Raw genomic sequence first — 24,547 nt, forward strand, 5'->3', positions numbered from 1 at the left:
GAACAGTGTTATACTGAGTGAACGTAATGCCTATCCTATGTTTCATCCACAATACAATTCAGTTGAAAAACGTTTGGAATCATTTCAATACTGGCCTGAACAGTATAAACCAAATAAAGATCAATTAGCTGAGGCAGGGTTTTTCTACAGTGGTAAGTAAGCTTATAGGATAACTGTAAAATTTTATTCAACCTTATAGGCTGAAACTTGCTGATTTGTACCCCAGCTTTGATAACTAGTTTGACTGTTATTGTCTGCATTATGCAAGCATATTGCCAACCCCATAATGGCAAGAGAAAGAACAGGAAATATACCCATAGAGGCTTGAATTCCACTACACTGAAAGTCAAGACCAGTTTTATAGAACAATTATAAATTTATAATCCCAATAGGGATTGTAAAGTGGTTTTCTGAATTTTTTATGTGTACCAGGGACACACATAGCATCAATTTGCACCCTTCTAATTTCTTATCAGAGAGAAGCCTTTAAAGATGGGTTTCCTAATTTTTTAGTGTCAAATTAAGCAAACTATTTGATTAATCGATGTTTCTTATGAATTATCATGTATTCTTAATCATAACATCATGTTCTTATTGCATATAATTCAACCAATCAAAAATGTCCAAGTATGAACAGTCTGATAAACAAAAAAAAAGATTTTTTGACCCTTCTTGATCGGTCACTCATTAGAATTTTGCTGGTAATTCTATTCTAATTTAACTATTTACGGTATGAATATATTATGGACATGTGAGACAGATTGGTACATTTTCATGTCATTGAAACATATCTGCTTTCTATCCATATAAGTACCGGTATTAGCATTTTGATTTTCGTAAATAAAAGTAAGGGAACCCATCTTTAATAAGATGGGAAAAAAAACAGTTTTGAATTTGACCTAATGAGCTCAAATAGTTATTCTTATAAGTAAAAGGAGTAAGTATGGATATAGTCAAATAGAATTCACTGACTACTTTGACTAACTGTTACTGTATTTCAGGTGTATTCACCAAAGTGGTATGTTTTTGTTGTGGGGTAGCTATATTAGATTGGAAGAGAAAGGCTGATTCCTGGCAGCAACATGCTTTAGTTTCACCTACTTGTCAGTTTATTCTACATGAACAGGGTCAGGAATATATCAGAGTAATGTCTAAAATAAAGGTAAGTGTTGTTAAATCACTATGAGTGATATACACTAATATTGAAACGTTTAATGAATATTGGATATAATTTCCTGGTTCCTGGGTTAACCTTCAATTTTATAAGTGCAAAACTGACGAAAACAATAAAAAATGGAATATAATCAGGAGGAATTAAGGTCTATTCTTGTAAGTATTAATTCTAAGAAATTTTACTGAATAAAAATACCTATTTTTGATTGTTAATCAGGCAACAAACGGTGATTGTTGAATTTTAAGACGTTAGTGAAAATGGCTTCTCATTTCATCCTATTTACTATGCAATGGTATTGTATTAATATATATACCAATAAAAGCATTAATGTAATTCTGAACAGTGTAACTATGTCAAATGTTACAGGTAACTAAAGGTAAGAACCATCTATTGGTAAAAAAAAGAATTAGATGAAAATATATTTCAAAACTACAGTCATGGCTAAATAAATTAATGTTGTTGTTTTTTTCTTCAGAAACTGGTTCAATTGGATCCTTCAGTTACAGGTTAGTTTGATTTTACTTTAATTACAAACATTCAATTAAATGTATTAAATGATTTACTACAAACATACTTTTAAATGTATTAAATGATTTACTACAAACATACCTTTAAATGTATTAAATGATTTACTACAAACATACCTTTAAATGTATTAAATGATTTACTACAAACATACCTTTAAATGTATTAAATGATTTACTACAAACATACCTTTAAATGTATTAAATAATTTACTACAAACATACCTTTAAATGTATTAAATAATTTACTACAAACATACCTTTAAATGTATTAAATAATTTACTACAAACATACCTTTAAATGTATTAAATAATTTACTACAAACATACCTTTAAATGTATTAAATAATTTACTACAAACATACCTTTAAATGTATTAAATAATTTACTATGTAACATATATTTGATTGGATTCAATGATTTACTACAAACATCGTTTTATTGTATTTAATGGTTTATTACATATCCAATTAACATGATAACTGAATATTAGCAAGACAATATTTTTTCATTTCCAAGTATTTCTTCTTACAAAAGTAATTGTGAAAGTAAAATAGGGCGCAATTTTGTTTGTAATTGGCACGTGCTCTTGAATGAATGATTTGAACACTTTTTTGATTAACATTCATAACTTTTGGAGATTTTAGTTTTATTCAGAATTTAATGGAAATATATAAGACTGATACCGTGTATGGGTTGAATGGTCTGATGAACTTATTGTCTCAAAGATAAATAAAAAAATAGAAAGTAGAAGAGAGAATGATATTGGATAATTGGTTCATTGAGTTTGGTTTGAATATTTATATTTATATATTTCAGAACCAGTGTGTAAGATTGGTAACCTGGTAGTACCTAGTAGTACCTACCCTCCAACTTTATCTCGAGATTTACTGACAGCCTATACATCATGTGGGTATTCAACACAAGTGTTATTCCGTCTTGTAGAAAAACTCTTTAATATAACTTGTGAGTATCTATCACTCACTTTAACATCATTGACTAGAGATTATCATAGGATGTCCATTGATAAACTTCAATCCTCATCAGGATATATTTGTTTTCCCTACAAACTTTCTAATTTTCTATAGATCATCTTAGGTTGTCTGTTGATAATAAAAATCTTCAATCTTGATCAGGTTATACTTGATTTTCAATAATTTCCTAATTGACTAGAGATTGTCTGACAGCATAAAGGAATTGTTAAGTGGTTCTCTAAACTTTTTTTGTTATCTTATTTTAGATACTTTCAGTCAGATGTCTGCAGTTCTGGCAATTCCACTATAAATCATAATATCTAAGGACATTTGTGATATTGACATCATAAAATAACTAATTTTAGTTGAATTGCAAAAACTGTAGATGTCTGTCTGAAAATCGGAATGTTGCAAATTAATGCTCTCAGGAAACAAAATGCCATATTCCATGAACATATTCTATGACATTACTTGATCACTGTCACTCCTGTTTCACAGTCTACTATTATTTATATATGTAGTTGGTAGAGTGGCTGTTATTGTTTTAAGAGTTGAGAAGGTTTTGCTTCACATTGCTCTCTGTCCACTTATTGGGTTTCAAATTTTTTTTAATTTTCTCTATCTAAATAAAATTCCAAACTTTTGAAAATTTCTCTTTTGCATATTCCAGGTGGTCGATATCCCAATATTCCCATGTTAAAGGCAGCAGTTTTAGCAGACGGAGAATTGAAGAAGAAGGAAGACGTCATTGATTTACAAGGGGAGGTAATTGAGAAAAAAGATAAACAATTAGATCAAATAGAACATGTCATGACAGCCAAAGACCAACAGATCAAGTCTACTGTAGCTACTATTAACCAGGTACATAACCAGGAAATAAAGGAGAAAGAACAACAACTCCATCAGCACAAGCAGCAAATCACTCATAAAGATCAACAACTCCATCAGCACAAGCAGCAAATCCATCAGCAAGGGCAGCAATTAAGTCAGAAAAATCGTCAGAATCTTGTTCTTCATTGTACAAGACAACAATTACGCAATCAACTGGAAGAAAAAGACTCAATGATAGATCAACAGTATGGACAATTAGAAGACTTGAATTCAAGACTACAAACAGCTGTATCCAGGCATGAAGAAAGGGAAGCAACCCTTGTTCAAGAGAGAAATAATTATAGAACTCTAGCACAAGATATAGAGCTCCAGAAACAAGAGATTGAAAATGCGATTAGGAAATGTGAAAGAGAGATATCTGTATTAACTAGTGAATGCTCAAGATTGAAGACACAAGGTAAGTTCTTACTTTAGAAAAGGTTGAGGTGTTCTAATGACTTGGAAAAATACCAGTTTGTCTCACATGTCCATAATCAATTCATAATTAACTAATTTAGAAGAGAATTACCAGAAGAATTCCAATGAGTGAGAAAGGTCAAAAAGTCTTTATTTGTTTATCCGGAATGTACATAAATGGACATTTATGCTTGGTTAAAACTCTTAATTATATGCAATAAGAACATAATGATATGATCAAGAATACATGATAATTCATTAGAAACACCAAATAATCTAATAGTTTAATCTTTAACAAACCCAACTTTTCCTAATTTGATGAATAACCAGCTTAGTTTCATTACATATCTTTCCCTTACATGTTTCCTAATGCATAGAGTTATAGGTTATACAATATAAATGTAGCAATTAATGAGTTATAGGGTCAAGGAATGAGCTTGGCAGGGAATTTTCCTCCAAGAGCTTCCTCAAGTCACCAGTAACTGGGTTCTTGATGCAGCTCATAGTGAAACCACATTAGTAACGATTTTGCTCATAGACATGCACAATTTTACAATAGTATGATAATATCCAGTAAATTGTCCATATTAAAACTGAAATCTATTTGGAATTTCTTAAATTGTATATGTTATGTAGCCAGTCCCTGGATCAAGGATAGGTTATCTCCCTTTCATCTAAAAATAAGGCTTGGGTACGATTTTAGTATCAGCTTTGTTATATAAAACATAAACCCTGTAAAACAATACACAGAAGTATGATAATATCCAGTAAATTGCCTTATTAAAACTGAAATCTATTTCAGATTTCTTGAATGTTATTGAAATCGCATATGCTTCTATATATTTCAGGTGAAGGAGAAAGACGAAGTGACTCGAATAAAATCTGTTTATTTTGTCTAGAAGAAGATAGAGCTGTGGTGTTTGAACCATGCCGTCATCTCTGTTGCTGTCATAATTGTCTACCTAACTTCAAAAACCAACCCTGTCCTATTTGTAGAACTCCCATCCAGGGATCACAAGTAGTTTTCTTGAGTTAAAAATTAACATCAATTTTTCTCCCTCCTTTTTTTAAGTGTATCCTTTTGGCATTGATCTTGGCAGCTGACTTTCTATAGGTTTTTTATGTAAAATTTATGTTCTTTTCCCTCCTCCATTAGCTTTGATTTTTCAACTAACTAACTTTCAGCTTGTTTCTAAAATCTTCACTAAACCTTCCATTTCTCTCTGTAGTCTTCTTATTATTCCAGTCACCCAACTTCAAATGTATATAGATCTTACCAAGAGGTTATTAACTAAAGAAGGAAAGAACCCCCATTAGCAATATGTATAAAACCACCATATTATTATTATGAAGTTGACTTGTAAAATATTGGGTTATATTTTTCTGTAGAATGTTAGTGCTAAGATGTTATTTATATCTATACGTAAATTGTGATTATTAGGGCAGCAAACATCCCTTATATTTATAACCTTTGTAAATGTTCTTTATTTCTTCTTTTCTTTCTTCTGAATACCAAAAAAACCCTCCAATAGAAATAAGAATTAAAGTAACACATATTATAATTAAAATGTTATAATAGTTGTCTTTATGACTATCATTTATACAGTTTATAAAGATAGAAGTTCCTAAACTTTGATACTTTCCATTTATTGTTCTATTTATTATATATTCTATTGTTATGTATATTGTATATATTATTTTATTAGAAAAAATGTAGTTAATGCAATGGCTTTTATATGACATAATGTGTAATATTTTATATAAAAAAAAAAAAAAAATCCTCATATGTAAGCCACTACATTTTCATTGAAATTAAAAGAGCTTGACAGTTATCACAAGAATTTGTCAATTTTAGTAATAACTGGCAAGCTCTGCTTTTACACTGACGGACTAGCTTTGGTGGTTTAATTGTAAACTGACAGACTAGCTTTGGTGGTTTAATTGTAAACTGACAGACTAGCTTTGGTGGTTTAATTGTAAACTGACAGACTAGCTTTGGTGGTTTAATTGTAAACTGATAGACTAGCTCTGGTGTTTTAATTGTAAACTGACAGACAAGCTCTGGTGTTTTAATTGTAAACTGACAGACTAGCTTTGGTGTTTTTATTATAAACTGATGGACTAGCTCTGGTGTTGTAATTGTAAACTGATAGACTAGCTCTGTTGTTTTAATTGTAAACTGACTTACTAGCTCTGTTGTTTTTTTTGTAAACTGATGGACTAGCTCTGGTGGTTTAATTGTAAACTGACGGACTAGCTCTGGTGGTTTAATTGTAAACTGACAGACTAGCTCTAGTAGTTTAATTGTAAACTGACGGACTAGCTCTGGTGTTTTAATTGTAAACTGACAGACTAGCTCTGGTGGTTTAATTGTAAACTGACAGACTAGCTCTGGTGTTTTTATTATAAACTGATGGACTAGCTCTGGTGGTTTAATTGTAAACTGATAGACTAGCTCTGGTGTTTCATTGTAAACTGACAGACTAGCTCTGGTGTTTTAATGGTAAACTGACGGACTAGCTCTGGTGGTTTAATGATAAACTGACGGACTAGCTTTGGTGGTTTAATGGTAAACTGACAGACTAGCTCTGGTGGTTTAATTGTAAACTGACAGACTAGCTCTGGTGTTTTAATGGTAAACTGACGGACTAGCTCTGGTGGTTTAATGATAAACTGACGGACTAGCTTTGGTGGTTTAATGGTAAACTGACAGACTAGCTCTGGTGTTTTAATGGTAAACTGACGGACTAGCTCTGGTGGTTTAATTGTAAACTGACAGACTAGCTCTGGTGTTTTAATGGTAAACTGACGGCTAGCTCTGGTGGTTTAATTGTAAACTGACGGACTAGCTCTGGTGGTTAAATGGTAAACTGACGGACTAGCTCTAGTGGTTTAATGGTAAACTGACGGACTAGCTCTAGTGGTTTAATGGTAAACTGACAGACTAGCTTTGGTGGTTTAATTGTAAGCTGATGAACTAGCTCTGGTAGTTTAATTGAGTAAATTGAGTTTGATCTCATGCGGCAAATCTGATCATAGGCTGCAAGTCTGCAAGTCTGATCATATGCTGCAAGTCTGATATTAGCTTGATCGTAATATGGTAAGTCTGATCTTACAAGAAGTTCTGCTGATCATTTGCGATAAGTAATTCTGATCATACAAGATTGTAATATTCTACTGATCTATAATCTGTTGATTGGAGATTGATCATAGGCTGCAAGTCTGATATTAGCTTGATCGTAATATGGTAAGTCTGATCTTACAAGAAGTTCTGCTGATCATTTGCGATAAGTAATTCTGATCATACAAGATTGTAATATTCTACTGATCTATAATCTGTTGATTGGAGATTGATCATAGGCTGCAAGTCTTATACTAGCTTGATCGTAATATGGTAAGTCTGATCTTACAAGAAGTTCTGCTGATCATTTGCGATAAGTAATTCTGATCATACAAGATTGTAATATTCTACTGATCTATAATCTGTTGATTGGAGATTGATCATATGCTGCAAGTCTGATATTAGCTTGATCGTAATATGGTAAGTCTGATCTTACAAGAAGTTCTGCTGATCATTTGCGATAAGTAATTCTGATCATACAAGATTGTAATATTCTACTGATCTATAATCTGTTGATTGGAGATTGATCATAGGCTGCAAGTCTGATATTAGCTTGATCGTAATATGGTAAGTCTGATCTTACAAGAAGTTCTGCTGATCATTTGCGATAAGTAATTCTGATCATACAAGATTGTAATATTCTACTGATCTATAATCTGTTGATTGGAGATTGATCATAGGCTGCAAGTCTTATACTAGCTTGATCGTAATATGGTAAGTCTGATCTTACAAGAAGTTCTGCTGATCATTTGCGATAAGTAATTCTGATCATACAAGATTGTAATATTCTACTGATCTATAATCTGTTGATTGGAGATTGATCATATGCTGCAAGTCTGATATTAGCTTGATCGTAATATGGTAAGTCTGATCTTACAAGAAGTTCTGCTGATCATTTGCGATAAGTAATTCTGATCATACAAGATTGTAATATTCTACTGATCTATAATCTGTTGATTGGAGATTGATCATAGGCTGCAAGTCTGATATTAGCTTGATCGTAATATGGTAAGTCTGATCTTACAAGAAGTTCTGCTGATCATTTGCGATAAGTAATTCTGATCATACAAGATTGTAATATTCTACTGATCTATAATCTGTTGATTGGAGATTGATCATAGGCTGCAAGTCTGATATTAGCTTGATCGTAATATGGTAAGTCTGATCTTACAAGAAGTTCTGCTGATCATTTGCGATAAGTAATTCTGATCATACAAGATTGTAATATTCTACTGATCTATAATCTGTTGATTGGAGATTGATGATCATAGGCTGCAAGTCTGATATTAGCTTGATCGTAATATGGTAAGTCTGATCTTACAAGAAGTTCTGCTGATCATTTGCGATAAGTAATTCTGATCATACAAGATTGTAATATTCTACTGATCTATAATCTGTTGATTGGAGATTGATGATCATAGGCTGCAAGTCTGATATTAGCTTGATCGTAATATGGTAAGTCTGATCTTACAAGAAGTTCTGCTGATCATTTGCGATAAGTAATTCTGATCATACAAGATCGTAATATTCTACTGATCTATAATCTGTTGATTGTAGGCGGAAAGATTAATCCGATGTTCATACTCAATCAGGCTCCTTGGATCGTTTATTTCATGTTGAATGTAGACGAACAAGTTCCAGTTTCTTTTTTACTCTCGTGTTTTTACACGAATTATCAGTTCTTTTATTGTTAAAATGTTAATTTTGTTATGTACATTTTGAAATAAAGATTTTAAAGAGTAACTGAAAACTTTTGTAAGAAAATATCGAAAATACCCTTCAATTTTGTGTATAATTGAATGGGTGGGGCTTAACCTTGCTATAACAAGTTTAAATTCGAGTTATACTACTTTTTCCTCTACTGACATATTAGCTTTCTTCACGTGCCTCAAACAGGACTGGATATCCTTTACAACAGACTGGATATCCTTTATGACAGATTTGATATCCTTTATGACAGATTTGATATCCTTTATGACTGACTCGATATCCTTTATGACTGACTCGATATCCTTTATGACTGACTCGATATCCTTCATGACATACTGGTTATCCTTCATGACATACTGGATATCATCTATGATGGACTAGGTACTCTTTGGACAAAATGTATCGAACAAAAGACTGCATATTCCTTTCGACAGACTGGATATACTTTCTAACAGACTGGATATCCTTCATAAACGTCTTGGTATCCATCATAATAGTCTGGGTATTATTTTATACGCCCACATGAAACGTCACCCATGTCCGTCCGTCCAATCGCAATTGCTCGTAAACACACAATTCTTGACAGATTTCGACAAAACTTGATGCGAGTGATCATAATCACCCAAGGATGAAATTATTGAAAATCAGAAGAAGCGAAGAATATTTAGTATGAGTTATTGCCCTTGTTCTTGAAAACGCCTATAAGTTTTAGCCTGTAAACACTCTAGAAGGCCCAATTCTTGACAAATATTTACTAAAGGAGTTATTGCCCTTGTATTTGAGAGAGCGTTCAATTTTTAGCTTGTAAACTCTAGAAGGCACGATTCTTGCCAAATTTTGGTTTTATTGTTCATTATCTCCCTAAAAAGATCAAAAGAAGTGTATGACTGGAGGTTTAATATTTCTTACTGGTGATTGTAACTGTACTGCCAAATATTTTTATTCAAAATCAAAGCTGCCAGTGGGCGTATATTACCTTTCTTTATAGGGGGAAAGCGGAAGAAACCTACTGCTATGTAGAATTTCTAATTCAAAACACAAATGTAATAAATGCAATATCTGGCAAGCTATCTTTGACTGACTGGAGATCCCCATGAAAGACTGGATAACCATTTTTTAAGGACTAAATGACCTTCATGACAGATTTGATATACTCCATGACAAACCCTGGTCATTTAGGTGCAAAGGCAATACCAAGGAAATCGTCAGAAAAATATTAAAAGTGATCATTATATTATAAACTTCAACAATGTTAGTCGAAAACTGTAAATTTACCAGCTCATTTTTGGCATGAAAAGAAACTTATGTTAGTCTACTATTTACACTCCTAGAAAAGTTTCAATGCCAGTAGAGCAGAGCACCATGGTAAGTCATCCCCACCTCTTTTTGAATTTAAAGGATACTAGCAGTGGTGTGGGGTCCCCCTGTAAAAATTTTCTCATCAAGGAATGCGATTTTGGCAGTGAAAGTAGAATAAATTTTCCATATTTTTTCTCCCGTGGAAGGGGCCATTGACTAAAACCAAATAACAATAAAACTACCAGGTAGTGTAGATATACTTTATTTCAATTATATTATTTATAGTATATTTCTTTATGATCTGTACAGAATGATTTATATGATTCCCATTCAACTTAATGCCCTGAAAACTGTTGGCAGAAATATTATAACTTGAAGATTCCTTCATTCCAATAATATTAAGGAAATCTATATTCTCTTCTATATAACATACAATTCTTAAAAACACATAATTAAACCTAATTGAAGACATTTTTCTACACAGAACAGTGTTAGTGACTTCAGACAAATTTTCAATATTTTGTTCACTTTCAAAAAGACAAAAAAAACCCTAGCCACTTTAAAAGCATTAGCATTCAAATGTGCATCAACAGCCACACAAAACAACATATAAATTCCCAAAACAAAGATTGTACAACAAAAATACAACTGAGTTGTATTAAAACAAGTCTAATTTTCCTTAAATTGTACTTCCACTTAACGTTAACAAAGAAAGTTGGTATATATATATATTTTGTAACCTTAGAATATAGGTCAACAAAATAAACTTAAAAACATTTTGAATTTCACGTATCATAAGGCATTCATCGAGAAATAGTTTACAAAATCAAATGTGTAAATTAGAAATAAGTAAGCAATCTATGTATGGAATGAAATATCACACGAGAGATACACATTAGGGATCATGGGCAATTTTCACACGTTTTTTATCAAAGGTTGTTAGCCATAACCGGTTTAAATAAGCAATTTTACAGCTAGGGAATCCCAGAGTTACTGCCCTTGTCTAAAATAACATGACTATGAGAATAATGTCTGCAAAGACACTCAAAATTTAATGTGAGATTTTCAGTAAGGATGGAAATAAAAGCAACAAACATCTAATGAGTTATCTTTCCATTTCAAAATCAAGGGCAATAACTCTTAATAAATAATTATGAGAGATGATTTAATGGTGCAGTGAACAACTGTTCGAAGACAGGAATCGCAATCAGTGAAATTAGTAAACCCCAACTAGCTGTTATTAACTTTACTGATGCTGTGCTTTTAGCTTAACTTACTAATTCAGTGAATGAAACTTTTCTTTCTAGAAGTGTGACAAAAGACTGACCAGCAAATATTAGTTTCCAAAAGCATAGAAGTAAGGGTCTAAACCACTGCCAATTTATTTCTCTATGGTCAGGATTATTTTTTTGCTTATAAACTTCCAAAATTAGAAGAATAAGGCATAAAACACAGGGTTATAGTCTGGGCCACTGTTCCTTGCCCCATAATATGTTTACCTATATTCAACCGTACATAAATACAGCCAGGACAGAAACATCAAATTCCATGTTTATACAATAACATAAATTATAGAAATAATAAGGAATGAAAATATTATACACAAATCAGAACATAAAACATACAAATTTACAATTCTTATCCCAGATGAAATTCTAATCCCCAGACATCTTCAATCCCAAAAAGATATATTAACAACGTCGTGTTTGTATGGTCTCGTTGAATCTTTTAAATTGTTCCCGCATTGACCTGCCATGTTGGTAGAATATAACAGAAAGTTGTCAAGTTGTAATTGAGGTTTCTTCTTTTTATCAGCACATTTAAATTTGAACTTCAACCTTAAAACTGAATCTTTCAAAATCCAAATAGTACCTGCGATCTGTTTTTCCAGCAGACAGTACTTCTATTTTAATAAGAGAGAGGTACAAATCTGGCATAATAGTTGGAGCAAAGAGATAATTCTGACTACACCTGTGGATAACTTTATCTGTTCAAACTTTGGACTTTGGAATGGCAGGAATGAGCATGATGATTATACTTTATTTTCCAGGGAGGTAACTCACATCATCTTATAAGCGCCCACATTTTAATGTGGAGGCAATATTTTTCTTAAGTTTGTGGCAATTGTTAGATGATGTTGAGATGATTTTTGGCCACACAAGATTCAACAGACCCAAAACACATAAATACATTTAGAAAGTCACTGGATAATCTAGGCTTTCTCTAAAGCTGTGGATAACCAGTCTAAACCTTCATATAAACCAGTTCCTTGTGTAGCACACGCTGTTTGAATATACCACTGAAAAATAATAAAAACGAAAAAATTATTTTTTGTTACTTAGTCTCCAATCTGAAGTCTTGGAAATTCAAATCTTATGCCAAACAGCTCCTACTTGCTTAAAGAGAATAGGGACTGCATTTTTTGGGAATACCTGATCAACCTCTGTGCCTCCACTTGAGTTAACAAGAATGAAAGTTATTTTTGTTTTATACATACTAAGATATCATCACTCATCTAATGATATCTATCATGGTGTATTTTGTGTACAGAATGATGTAAGTCATTGTATTACAACATGTTATATAATGATTATCCTTAAGATTATGTTCATAATAATGAACTAGTTATCATAAACCTAATCTATTATTTGAAAAACCTAGCCTTCAGGCTTGTTAAATAATCTGTGTCAGATAACAAAACATTAACATGTTAACAATATTTAAGAATATCATAACCTAAGGCAGGCTTCATTTTCAATGTCCCAAACATTGTAGGTCATAAAAATGTGTATTCTGCTTCAAAAATTCAAATTCGCAAAGATTGCAATGAGATTGACTCTAGAGATGCCATAAGCTAATATTGATAACTCACCTTTCTAGAGCTTAGTCTATTTAAACCTAGTTTTTCTGTGATTTCAGACACTGGCATGGCATTAGGTAAATCTTGTTTATTAGCAAAAACTATTAATATAGCATCTCGTAGTTCATCTTCTGATAACTGAAATAATCAATACTATTGTGAGCATTATTATTCCTAGGCTGGCTACTCAAAAGAATTTGAAGATTAAAATACATATCATATACTTGATAATTGAGGGAGAGAACTGGAATTTTATTGGGTTCAAACATCTACATGTAGGTCATAATAGTTTACTCCCAAAACAAAATAATTATCTCATCAGAGGCTAAAACTATGCCCTGTCAGCACTAATCAAATAAAATGTTATAAACTATTGTAGAGATCTGACCTACTACTATTAATCATGACTGTCACACCCATCTAGTATTAGTAAAAATCAATTGGTTTTAACCATCATAATTCACAATACCAACATGTTATGTCCATATGACAGAAAAATACTACACAATGACAATTTGTCTTTTCTTTTAGAACAATTCAGAAATTTTGATACGCGACAAATTCTTGCGAAACTCATTTTGATAAAAAGAATAATGTCAGATTTTATGAAGGCTACAGCCATATGAAGAAACGTGCTATCAACTCACCATTTTTTCTAATTCTTCCCGAGCTTCGTTAATTCTTTCCCTGTCGTTACTGTCAACAACAAATATCAAACCCTGGGTATTCTGAAAGTAATGTCTCCATAATGGTCGGATTTTATCTTGTCCTCCCACATCCCACACTGTGAACCCGATGTTTTTGTATTCAACTGTTTCAACATTGAACCCTGGGAATAAAAAGGATGAACATATAAAATATATAACTGTAGCAAAAATAAACAAACTGAATAACTCAAGTACTGTTGTTACTTTACAAATAGCATGCTGTTAATCTACTTGAATTACCATACCTAAATTTGCATACAAAGGTCTAAAACTGACAAGATATTTTTTTAATCCTCCAATACTAGTTAGATCAGTGTCAACTGAACTCTTATAAAGTTTTAATCCTATAGCTATGAGAAAGTGTCTGCCTGCTCATAATAAATTCAAATTGTGATAATTAGGCTGTAACAGATGGCACAGTGTTAATGTCCTACTGTCAATCACAGTTTAACAGGTGCAAATAATGTTACAGACAACATGAAGTATTCCTAGCTTGGCAAATTAACATATCTTCTCCTATCCAGTACCCTGTTTTGCTTTACTTCAGAATATTTGTAAAACAATAAATGTGGACTTGGAAGAATTCAATGAAGTTATGAGGTGTGTCAAATATCATACAACTAACTTATTGTTTTAATATGTTTCTACACTACCATCATATACATTTTATATGCTTCCACTACTACTTGTTAGACCTGCTGAATTCCAAAAAACAACTCGACTAAAACACAATACCACAATGATTACTGATCAGTAAGCTTCATAGATATCTATGAACATATCTCATAGACAAATTACTTACCAATAGTAGGAATTGTAGTTACAATTTCACCTAATTTTAATTTATATAAAATAGTAGTTTTACCAGCTGCATCAAGACCAACTGAAATACAAAAGACGAAAATATACAGATGAAGTTGACATCCAGCAATCTGAAGGACTTAGTTATAACCCAATGTAATGAAGGTTTGCATCTAATATATTCTAAATCGATTTAGTAAGAACTTCTTGCCCATAAGCAGACAGACTTTACTTCAATATCGGTACTGGTACCAATATATCTTTACAAATAATCTATAGTCTGCTATTGAAGAAGAATGCAAAATTCTAGGGGTGTGGCAAAAAACTTCTTCCAGTGTTCACCATGGATCAGGTAACACCAAGAACAAACTGGTGAAGTCCATATGAAAATTTTTATCATAAAACATTAATCTATAAGAAATATAATACTGTACTCGAACACAATTGTCGTTGATAAAGAACAAATAAGTTTCCTGGTGAAGTCGCACTTACCCATCAAAATTCTCATTTGTTTCTTGCCAAATAGGCGAGTAAAAACAGACGAAATCGCCAACCCCATGATGAAATTTTGACAAGGGCAAAGGTTAAATTGTCCCTCAAACTTCTGTCAAAAAATAAATGTATACAAATCAACGTTTGGTGTTAAAATATAAATTTTTCTCTTTTGCCACGTCAGTTTCGTCGTCGCACCAGCTTTGGTGACGTCACAACATGGACAACATGCCTATCCCAGAATCCTCCAAAATTTCCAAAAAATAAAGTTTGCTTAGATAGAAGAAAACGAAGAATTAGAAATTTATATTCAGTTGTTGTATTTAATTAAAAAATATTATGAGAGCAGAAGTTTGAACAAGATGGCATTTAACTTCTTTTGTTTTCAGAGAGAAAATGTATAGAAATAAATGCAGCTGTGTACAAATTTCAGAATTTAAAGGGAAGCTACTCTTATTTCGTTGCTAATAAAAACAAATATGGCTGCTCTAAGTGGACGAATTTTTGATTTCCGAAAAAAGTTTCTAGAATACTAGGTTTCTTTGGACAATTCCAGGAAGTTTGTTGCACATTTCATATTCAAGATGGCTGCAGCATTAAAAGAACTGGATCCTGAAATGAGGCGATATCTTCGTATCAGTAAACTACCAGACTTGTACGAGGTGAATCTCCTTAACTAATACTAAGTCTAATAAAGTGTGCTTAGCCCTGTCTCCTCATTAAGAATATAATTTAAATTTTGATTTTTGTTTCTAACCATACATAGAATGATAGAAATTTTAAATAATAGTCCATATTCACAAAATGAATTCTTAAACTGGATGTCACTCTGAAACAGTTACTGTTAGCTCAAAAAAATGTTTACTGCATGGTAGGAGTGTAGTTTAAATTAACTGTTGCAATGATTTAATTGACAGCCATGGTAAAGCTCATTTTACTTTGATCTGGTCTAGATAAATGTAGAAAACTCAATTAGTCAAAGCCACTGGTAATGATAATGATAAAATTGTTCGTTTAAAGTTATTCTGATTTATTTTTCTAGGCTCTATTAACTGGTCTAGCAGTCGTTTGTCCTGATGATCCACTGAAATTTATATTAGAATGTTTTGATGAACTAGAAGAAGTAGGTAAACATGAGCTGGCTTGGTAAGTTGAATTTGAAATGGTTTACAATACTAGTTTGATTTTCATGAGCTCAAACTGCATTACCGTGTTGCTCAGCCTTTATTCCGGAAATGTCATTGCTTTGAAGTTTATTTCATATACGGGTATTTATACTTATAATCACAAAAACAATTGATGTTGCCTGCTTATTTTGTGCAACTATTTCTTATAGTTTAATTGCAAGAATCAGGTAATCGTGACTAATTTCAGGGATTTATTTATCCCCGATGGATATCGACCACCACGACGGATTGTCTCTGAAAGTAACTTGGACTATATTTTTAACTTTGATGAAAATACTTTGGTGAGTAAAGTTTTAGCCTGCTTTCTAAATTTTTTTAACTTTTCAAGGTGGAATATGAATTATAAATCAGCTCCTCAAAGAGATAAATCAAGGTCATAGATATGTGACCTTAAATTTCTCGTTTTTCTTTAATTCAAGATTCTACTGCCATAAAGTAAAGTGTCTTGCAAATAAACATCTGATTAATGAAAAATGATGTGACAATTTTAAGATGTAATTAAGAATTATTGAATATGAAATTTATTTTGTAGCCCTCAGCTGAGATGTACACAAAGGCCTATACTAAGTATAATACTAAACTTAAAAGAGTATGTTTCAAGTGAGTAAAATTTGATTAATTCAGTAAAGATGATAAGGGTAGAAAATTTATTTGACATGAAAATTGTTGAACTGACATGGGAACCAAAAGGTTTCCAAAATTCTCATCTTATAGAAATATAAGAAATTGGCTGTTTTTTATGGTTTAATTATTACCACTTTTCTTTCAGTGCATGGATGCAGTTTCATCTGGGTCAAATGGAAAAAGCTCGATTGACAGAAGAAAAGTTATATTTAGCAGAAAAGCAATATATCGCTCAAAAACTGCAAGTCAATTTTCAAACATGGAAGGTAAAATTCAATTTTCGAAAATTGTAATTGAATTCAGATTTTTCTCTGATATCTGTGCAAAAATCAATTTGAGCTCTTATCTATCACCTAACTTTACTTGTCAGTTTTTCTATAATATCTGTGAAGGGAAAGATGGACATGCTCAGCTGTGAAAATTTTCAGTATTAACTCTGATTTATTCATTGGAGTATAACAAATTTATTTTTTTAAATTTTGTAGGATTGGGTGAGATATAGGAAAGGGAGACAAGCCAGTAAGTATAGGTTTTATTTCAAATGTAAATTGAGTCTTGGATTTCTAGATTCTATTTAATTTCCCAGGTTTTTTTTAGGTTTTTGCTCTTTTTCTTTTTTATTAAGGATTTCAATACAATCCTAGTTTATTGTTTTCTTTTTTACTTTGCCGAAAAATGTAAGTAACATAAAATATTATAGACATAGAAACCTAAAGAAAATAATATCTTCAATCTTTTATGATCCAGAAGATGGTACTTTGGTCAACGTTCTGACAATCTATTGAGTAATGGTATTATTGGGTATAGGTTAATATATTGACATATTTCAGAAAAACCTAAAAACTTTCTTGTATAAGCTCATTTTAGTGCCTGAGTATTACTATTTCCTCCATCTTTAGAAATATATTGATCGAGAACACAATAGTAATTTGCAGTATAAGTAAACTATTATTATTACTGTTATTAATATTATATTCTATATATTTTAGTGGTGTATCAGAAGTTACAACATATCTATCATATAGCAATAGGGAGAGTAATATTTGATGCCTGGTTTAATCATACTATTGATGCTAAACGACAGAGAGAATACTTCGAGGTAGGCCATTTCGTTTCATATTATATCATACAATAATAATATAAGTGATATAGGAGTAAATTTCTTTGATATTGTATAATAATTAAGTCAGAACCTCTATGGATATTTATAGAGGTATAAGAATAAGGTGCACTTGGGAGAACTTATGAAGATTCCCTCCTGAATAAACTCAATTTGTCCCGAAATTTGTCTGACCGTTATGAAAAATATCTGGAACAAGGGGAGACTACAGATCATCTTATGTTTATATATCATGAATAATTCATGTGATCTGTTTTATGTCATATATATCTAATCAATAATATTTTCATATCAATCATTTTATTAGTATACAGTGGTCAGTAATAGTAGATAAGTTTCTCTCAAAATTTTGGTGATGATTTCCTTTCCTCTATAATAGACCTTATTCCTGTCTCGTTTTTGAGATACTGAAAGTGGGGTTCATAATGCAAATTACGTCATCCATTGATAAGATGGCAACGTCATGTGAATGAATAGCCACTTTCTCAGAAATGTGTGAAGGTTAAATTCATGTTAAAGTATCATTAAATAGCTTGATCAATTCCAAATTTAATGATGTTACCTTTTCAATATTTGCGTTATGTGCCTCGTTCTGGATTCAATATGGCTGACATGTGAATAAGGTCTATTAATATTTCTGATAACATGTGAGAGACTCTTTTCTCTTGGTCTTATGGCTCGACAAACAATTCTATTATTTTCAGTTAATATTGTATATTGTTTATTTGTGTGTGTTTGTGTGTTTTGATTAACTGCTTTCTAAACCCCAGTTAATGCAGTTGACTGATGAATTTTTAATTCAATGGTCTTTATGTGGTCTTTCCATACTGATTTAAACAATACAACATACCCTTCTGTTTTAGTATCATAATGATGTACATGATATACTCTAGAATAGATAACAATAACATATACATTTCCAATTTATAAAAATAAACTCATGTAACTAAACTAAGTAAATAAGTTGAAAGATGAATAATAGCGGTTTTGGGATCCCGTCTAAAATTTGAAATAAGAGATGCTTTGTGATACATTCTATTAAAAGTTGGTTTGTTTGTTTTTCATTTAACAGGGTAATTTGACGGTAGGAATATTTCTAGGTTCTACATTCTACATTCCTCCATTGCTTCATAGAAATACTTCCCAATTTTAAAAAAAGTTCTATAGCGTTAAAAATTATATTCTTACAGTGCTTGTATGTTAAAAATTGTCTTTTTTAGTATTTTTTTACCATTTCTGACATGTATTTTCTCTTCCGTAGCCAGATTGAAATCTAGTCAATTAGACTGCTCTGCTTATTAAGCAACTCAAGTACAATTAGACAATAAAGTTATAGTTACGCTACCATTTAGAGCTTTTCATTGCTTTTCACCAATTTGTGGGGATTTTATTGCTATAAGTTAAACAGTGATGAACTTTCATATGTGTTCAATAATTCATTGGTTTAGGCCTATTAATCATGTATTCTGGTCACGTAAAAAGGGGAAAATCTACTTTCATGGATTCTGTGACAAATTGTAGGAACTGAAGGAAGAAACAGATGAAAAAATATTCAAAATGACAAAACTACGTGAGAAACAGAGTTTGTCCGAATCAGCATCCTTAAGTCTATACCCTTTTAGTTTTTAAACTCATTTCTATAGCTACTGAAAAGGTTTTGCACTAGTTAGTTTTTTAAATATGGGGGGGGGAGGGGGGGGGGGGAGAGGGGATGAGATAAAAATATTTTTTGATCTAGTCAACCCAGCTGTAAATGGAGCAGAAGATCTGTAAAGATCAGTGCCAACTGTTTGTGGAACTTTGTAGACAGAATTCTCAGAACCCTGCCATTATTTATCCTTGTAAAAAATTAATGTTTTATAAATCTATTAGATGAATTTGATAGATTATTAATTAATTTCAGGAGATAGAATCCAGTAAAGATACCAATCTCAACAATGTCTGTTGTTTCTATATCTTGTTGCCATGGATATTGTAATAATAATAATAATTTTCACAGAGAGATCATCACAGAGTGTGTGTTAACAACACAATATCACAAATCCAAAAATTTTAAATTCTTAATAATTTTGACCCTTTCTGTTTACCCTTATGATTGGAGCACTATCATTACTCATTGAATAGACTCTAGAGAAAAATATCATGTTGTCTGTTAACCAGGACAGAAAGATCATCACAGTGTGTGTGTAAACAACGCAATATCACAAAACTTCTAATTTTGATATTGTAGTAATCATGAATTACCGTTTACCCACTTTTATATTATCCCTAATTAGAGCATGGTTATTACCCATTACATTGTATCACAAAACTCCTGATGTTTATATATCATGCATAATTATGATATCATGATTATATCGACCATTTTGGTTCACATCATCCCTTTTATTAGTTCACAGTCATTGAATTATGTTATTATATCCCTTTAATCATTGATGTTTCCCAGTTTTATACCTAGAGCTTAGATTAGAATATGGTGGTGACCTGGTGGGGAATTTTGAGCATGTTTAATTTTTGCTTCCATTTTTTTCTAATCTCTTGAGTGAACTGAAGTGGTTAATAACACTGTTGATTTTTATTTTAAATCATAGATATTGCTATTAAATTTACTGTCAGCAGTTTGACTTAATCTGTTTACAATAGTGTTGATCAGCAAAAAAGAATAGAAACGGAAGAGTACTGAAACATTAGGCAAGATATAGGAATGTCATTTAGTGAATGATCAAAAGAAAATGTGATGTGATATATAAAATATTTCCTTCAATCAAATTTGATATATTACTAATATCTAAAATTTGATTGATGAAAATGCAGAATCAAAAACAGCAATTGATAAAATTGACATTTTAAATACATTGGAAATATGATTTTACTAATACGAAGTTCACTTTGATTTTGAAAATAAATTACAATGTATATTAGCTTACCATTGATACAACTAATTTTCAGAGGTTGGAAAGGGGAGAGCATATGGAAGAGGAAGATATTTTTGGACATGGGTCTGGTGAAGCTAGAGACAGTATTTCTATGTTACCTAGAAAAGTTGCTGTAAAGGTAAAAATTCCAAATAAGTAGATTAAGTCTCAATTCTGTGTAATATACTCTTCAAATTAAGAATATTTTATATGGTGAAACCAATTTATACCCATCAAAGTTAATTTTCAAAAGATGAAGGTGTTAAGTTGGCAACAGTTATCTGTGCATCGATTAGGCAACTGGTTTGATTTATATGCCTTTATTTCCTGACTTGGGAATTGACACAAAGATTGAAAAATGTGGACAAATATCTGATGAATGGTTTAAGTGTAAATCTATTGCTGAATTTTTCTCCCCTTTATATTAATTATTATAAATTTGATTAAATGTGTCAAATTTCTGAGATGTACATGTTCCTATTGCATTGTGACCAGGCTATTTTCAATTAATCTACTTTCATTTTTACAGATTTTCAGTCATTTAGACATGGCTGATATTGCTAATTGTGCTTGTGTTTGCCGATCGTGGAAAGTTATAACTCAAGCTAATTCTTTATGGAGTAGGGTAAGGTTTTAGCATATTTTTTTAATGATAATTTAAAGGGATACTACGTCTTAGAATGAACATACAATTTAATTCTCAAGAATGGTCAATATGATTATATATTCATCAGTGAACTTACCTTGTGTCATAAAGTTACAACAGAATCCCTGTAAAATCTGGAAAATTGGAAAATTCATAAAAGTAAGTAATTATTGAAAAAACGCTTAATCTTGATATTTAGAGTTTTTCAAGAGTTAATTGCATATTTATGGATAATTACTAAGTTTTTTGGATTTATCGATTATATAAGGATCCTGTTATGTTATTTATGACACCAGGTATATCCAATGGCTCTTTTTCCTTAAGTTTAAAATTCTTAAATCTTTTGTTCATTCTAAGACATAGTATCACTTATAGGACATTTTTGGACATGTTCTTAATCGATGCATTATTTACAAACAGGGCCTACTCTCTCTTCTAGAACACTTCTCTTTCCCTATCCTTATTATTAACACTATATTGAAAGGCTGATGGATTAAATGTTATTTTATTTTCAGATTGACTTGTACAATGTCCGTGGAAGGTAGGTTTTTTTGATATTTCATAAATTTTGTTTTATTGCTTTAGTTTGAGTTTTGAGGGTGTCATCAAAGACATGTTCTGATAGTTTTTAATGCTATTTCAGTAAATCCAATTGCAGCAATAAGATATTAGAGAATTTAGGATTATTTCAAAGTTGTTGCCAAGCTTTATTTGATATTTTGCTGGATATAGCTTCATTTTAGAGATAATCAATGTTTTGGTTTATTTTATATAAAAGAGCTTAGACATTATGAGTGAATTTTAAGTTAAAACAGAACTTAATGCTATTTTGAGTTTCTCTAGATTTGTTTTTCTTTTATTGGAAATTGCTTTATTTTTATTTTGAGCTTATCAGAGCTTTTGATGTTTTTGTTTACGTTTTACTAATCAGATATTTTGGTTTTCAGATTAAAATTTGGGTAAATTTATTAAGTAGGCTACTGAGCAGAATTTTAACACCCTCATATGATATACATATTATATTTTATTTTCTTCTTTTACATTTCATAACTTAGGCTAGAAATATTTTTTTTTTTCATCTATGCAACATTTTCTTCTTACTCACATTGTCTTGAGTAAGACTAGCGCTAAATATTGTCCTGACAAAAGTTTCCCTCATTAGCTACTGCTCCTTGTTGCCCTTCTCCAATCACTCTGTGATATTCAGGGCTCTGTTACACATAAAATCTTACAATTATTTTTTTTATAAGTATGGTATTGCTCAAAGTAAAATCTACACACGATACAATAAGAAGTTTTGTGGAACGGGGCCCAGCAGAATAGGACATGATATTTCTTTTATTTAACACCACTATAAAACATCCATTAATTTCATTTATTAAAATATTTTGATCATTAACTCAGGAGAATTTTATTTTTTTATTGTTTAGTTATTATTGTTTAGTTATTATTGTTTAAGTTTAAGTATTAGAGTAGAAACATCAAATTAAGTCTAATTATTTTAAGATATTGATACAAGTCAATTTAAGCCTAGCTTAAATTTAACATTTTTGATTTATTTATATTGAGAAATTATTATAGCTTTACCTTCCCAATATAATAATTCTGCTTTGATTTTTATATAAACATTATTTTATTTCTTTATCACCTTTTTATTTGCTTGTGATTTCAATGTCAGAATACATATAAAGATTATTATTGTTATCATGTTTTCAAGTTATAATGTTTGCTTTCATGCTATAAGTTTATTTCCTTCGTTTCATTTACTAGAGTTTCTTTTATTCTTCTTGCATTTCATTTGATTTTTCTTATGGTCATATTTGAAAACAGATATTTTCACCAAGATATTTATATTTTTCAGAGTAACTGATAAAGTATGTGTTAGACTGTTGTATAAAGCACGGCCATATTTGATTCACCTCAATCTACGAGCAGCTCGATTCATCACCATGCCAACATTTATCAGTATTAGTGAATGTCGGAATTTACAAGATTTGAATATGTCAGAATGTCAAATTTTAGATGTGAGTGGTTTTGGCAGATTAAAATTTTTTAAATGTTACATAGCTTCTTGTGGTTGAGAACTGAACCAGATTGTCAATAGGCAAGGAAAACCTTTTTTGAAATCTGGACAGCTCAACAGAGGGCCAAGTTTCATAAGAAATTTATTGGGCATAAAACTATTTCCCTCCTGGCCTCTGTAATCTCTAGTAAAAAGTGAAATTGACTAATTGTGTCTTTAACTTTCAAAATAGACTTAATGGTAACCACAACATGTTTTAGGACAGCAGCTATTCATTGTTTTATTTTATTGCCAGTGTGTACTGAAATACTTGGTATTTGAATGATTATTTTCTCTATTTTTTAGGATGATTTATTAAGTCTGGTTGTTAAAGGATGTCAAATTTTATTGTATTTAAATATTTCACATACCAGTATAACTGATGCTTCACTTAGATCTATAGCCAAGTAAGTATATCAGCATTTAGTCATGGGCTGGAAATTAAAATGGACAGGTTTGTACCTTATTGGGACAAGAGTAGTAATATTTGGCATCCTTCAGCAGTTTCTGTAAAGCTAAATCTACCCAGTTAAAACATTGTGTTAGATGGTGATGAGGACATAGATGGTGATGAGGACATAGTCTCATAAAAGCACTGGCCTAGTGTCCTTGTGTTTTCTAGGGTGAAGCTCTTTACTTTTAGGTTTAACCATTGGTTTGTCAGATAATCAAAATTGGCCAACTGCTGTTGATTAGAGGCAAAGAATCTTGGACATACATAGCCAGGTTTAACCCCGTTTTTCATTCTGTTCTTCCTGAACTGGCTTCAGACAGATGCTACAATCAAACTGGCATTAAGACATTAAGGTACTCAATCCAAACAAGAAAAATCAAACTTATCAAATAATAGATAATAAATAAATTTATGATTCTGTATTTCAGATATTGTTATAATCTACAGTTTTTAAGTCTGGCTTTTTGTACTAAATTCTCAGATCGTGGTCTACAATATCTAGCTAGTGGGAAATGTAATAAGAAATTAGAACATTTAGATCTCAGTGGCTGTTTACAGGTATAGTCTTTAGTCTAACATAGATTTGGGCT

At 31.3% G+C, this 24,547-nt stretch overlaps 3 protein-coding genes across 3 annotated transcripts in view; 2 read left to right on the plus strand and 1 right to left on the minus strand.

The window, feature by feature from the left end:
- Positions 1-25: 25 nt before the first annotated feature.
- Positions 26-1,186, plus strand: LOTGIDRAFT_105310 (hypothetical protein; the record flags this gene model as incomplete). The annotated part of the gene is made up of 2 exons (XM_009059646.1): positions 26-152; positions 1,002-1,186. Coding segments are annotated over 2 exons (312 nt in total), but the record flags the coding sequence as incomplete, so codon positions are not given.
- A 9,143-nt stretch (positions 1,187-10,329) lies between these two features.
- Positions 10,330-15,170, minus strand: LOTGIDRAFT_228722 (hypothetical protein). The gene is made up of 5 exons (XM_009059647.1): positions 14,950-15,170; positions 14,459-14,539; positions 13,597-13,778; positions 12,962-13,087; positions 10,330-12,388 (listed from the first exon to the last, which is right to left on the minus strand). The coding sequence occupies exons 1-5, from the start codon at positions 15,014-15,016 to the stop codon at positions 12,302-12,304; spliced, it is 543 nt and encodes a 180-aa protein (XP_009057895.1). The 5' UTR covers positions 15,017-15,170; the 3' UTR covers positions 10,330-12,301.
- Positions 15,171-15,533: 363 nt separating this feature from the next.
- LOTGIDRAFT_228723 (hypothetical protein) overlaps positions 15,534-24,547 on the plus strand; it is a gene marked incomplete at both ends in the record, with an annotated part of 14,599 nt that continues 5,585 nt past the window's right edge. The window contains 13 exons of the mRNA XM_009059648.1: positions 15,534-15,611; positions 15,992-16,095; positions 16,324-16,417; positions 16,669-16,736; positions 16,906-17,026; positions 17,246-17,279; positions 17,750-17,859; positions 20,830-20,934; positions 21,325-21,420; positions 21,957-21,982; positions 23,303-23,465; positions 23,810-23,910; positions 24,386-24,515. Coding sequence (XP_009057896.1) covers positions 15,534-15,611; positions 15,992-16,095; positions 16,324-16,417; positions 16,669-16,736; positions 16,906-17,026; positions 17,246-17,279; positions 17,750-17,859; positions 20,830-20,934; positions 21,325-21,420; positions 21,957-21,982; positions 23,303-23,465; positions 23,810-23,910; positions 24,386-24,515 — 1,230 coding nt within the window. The remainder of the gene's footprint in view (positions 15,612-15,991; positions 16,096-16,323; positions 16,418-16,668; positions 16,737-16,905; positions 17,027-17,245; positions 17,280-17,749; positions 17,860-20,829; positions 20,935-21,324; positions 21,421-21,956; positions 21,983-23,302; positions 23,466-23,809; positions 23,911-24,385; positions 24,516-24,547) is intronic.

Source organism: Lottia gigantea, assembly GCF_000327385.1.
Source record: "Lottia gigantea unplaced genomic scaffold LOTGIsca_4, whole genome shotgun sequence".
NCBI classification, from domain to species: Eukaryota; Metazoa; Mollusca; class Gastropoda; family Lottiidae; genus Lottia; species Lottia gigantea.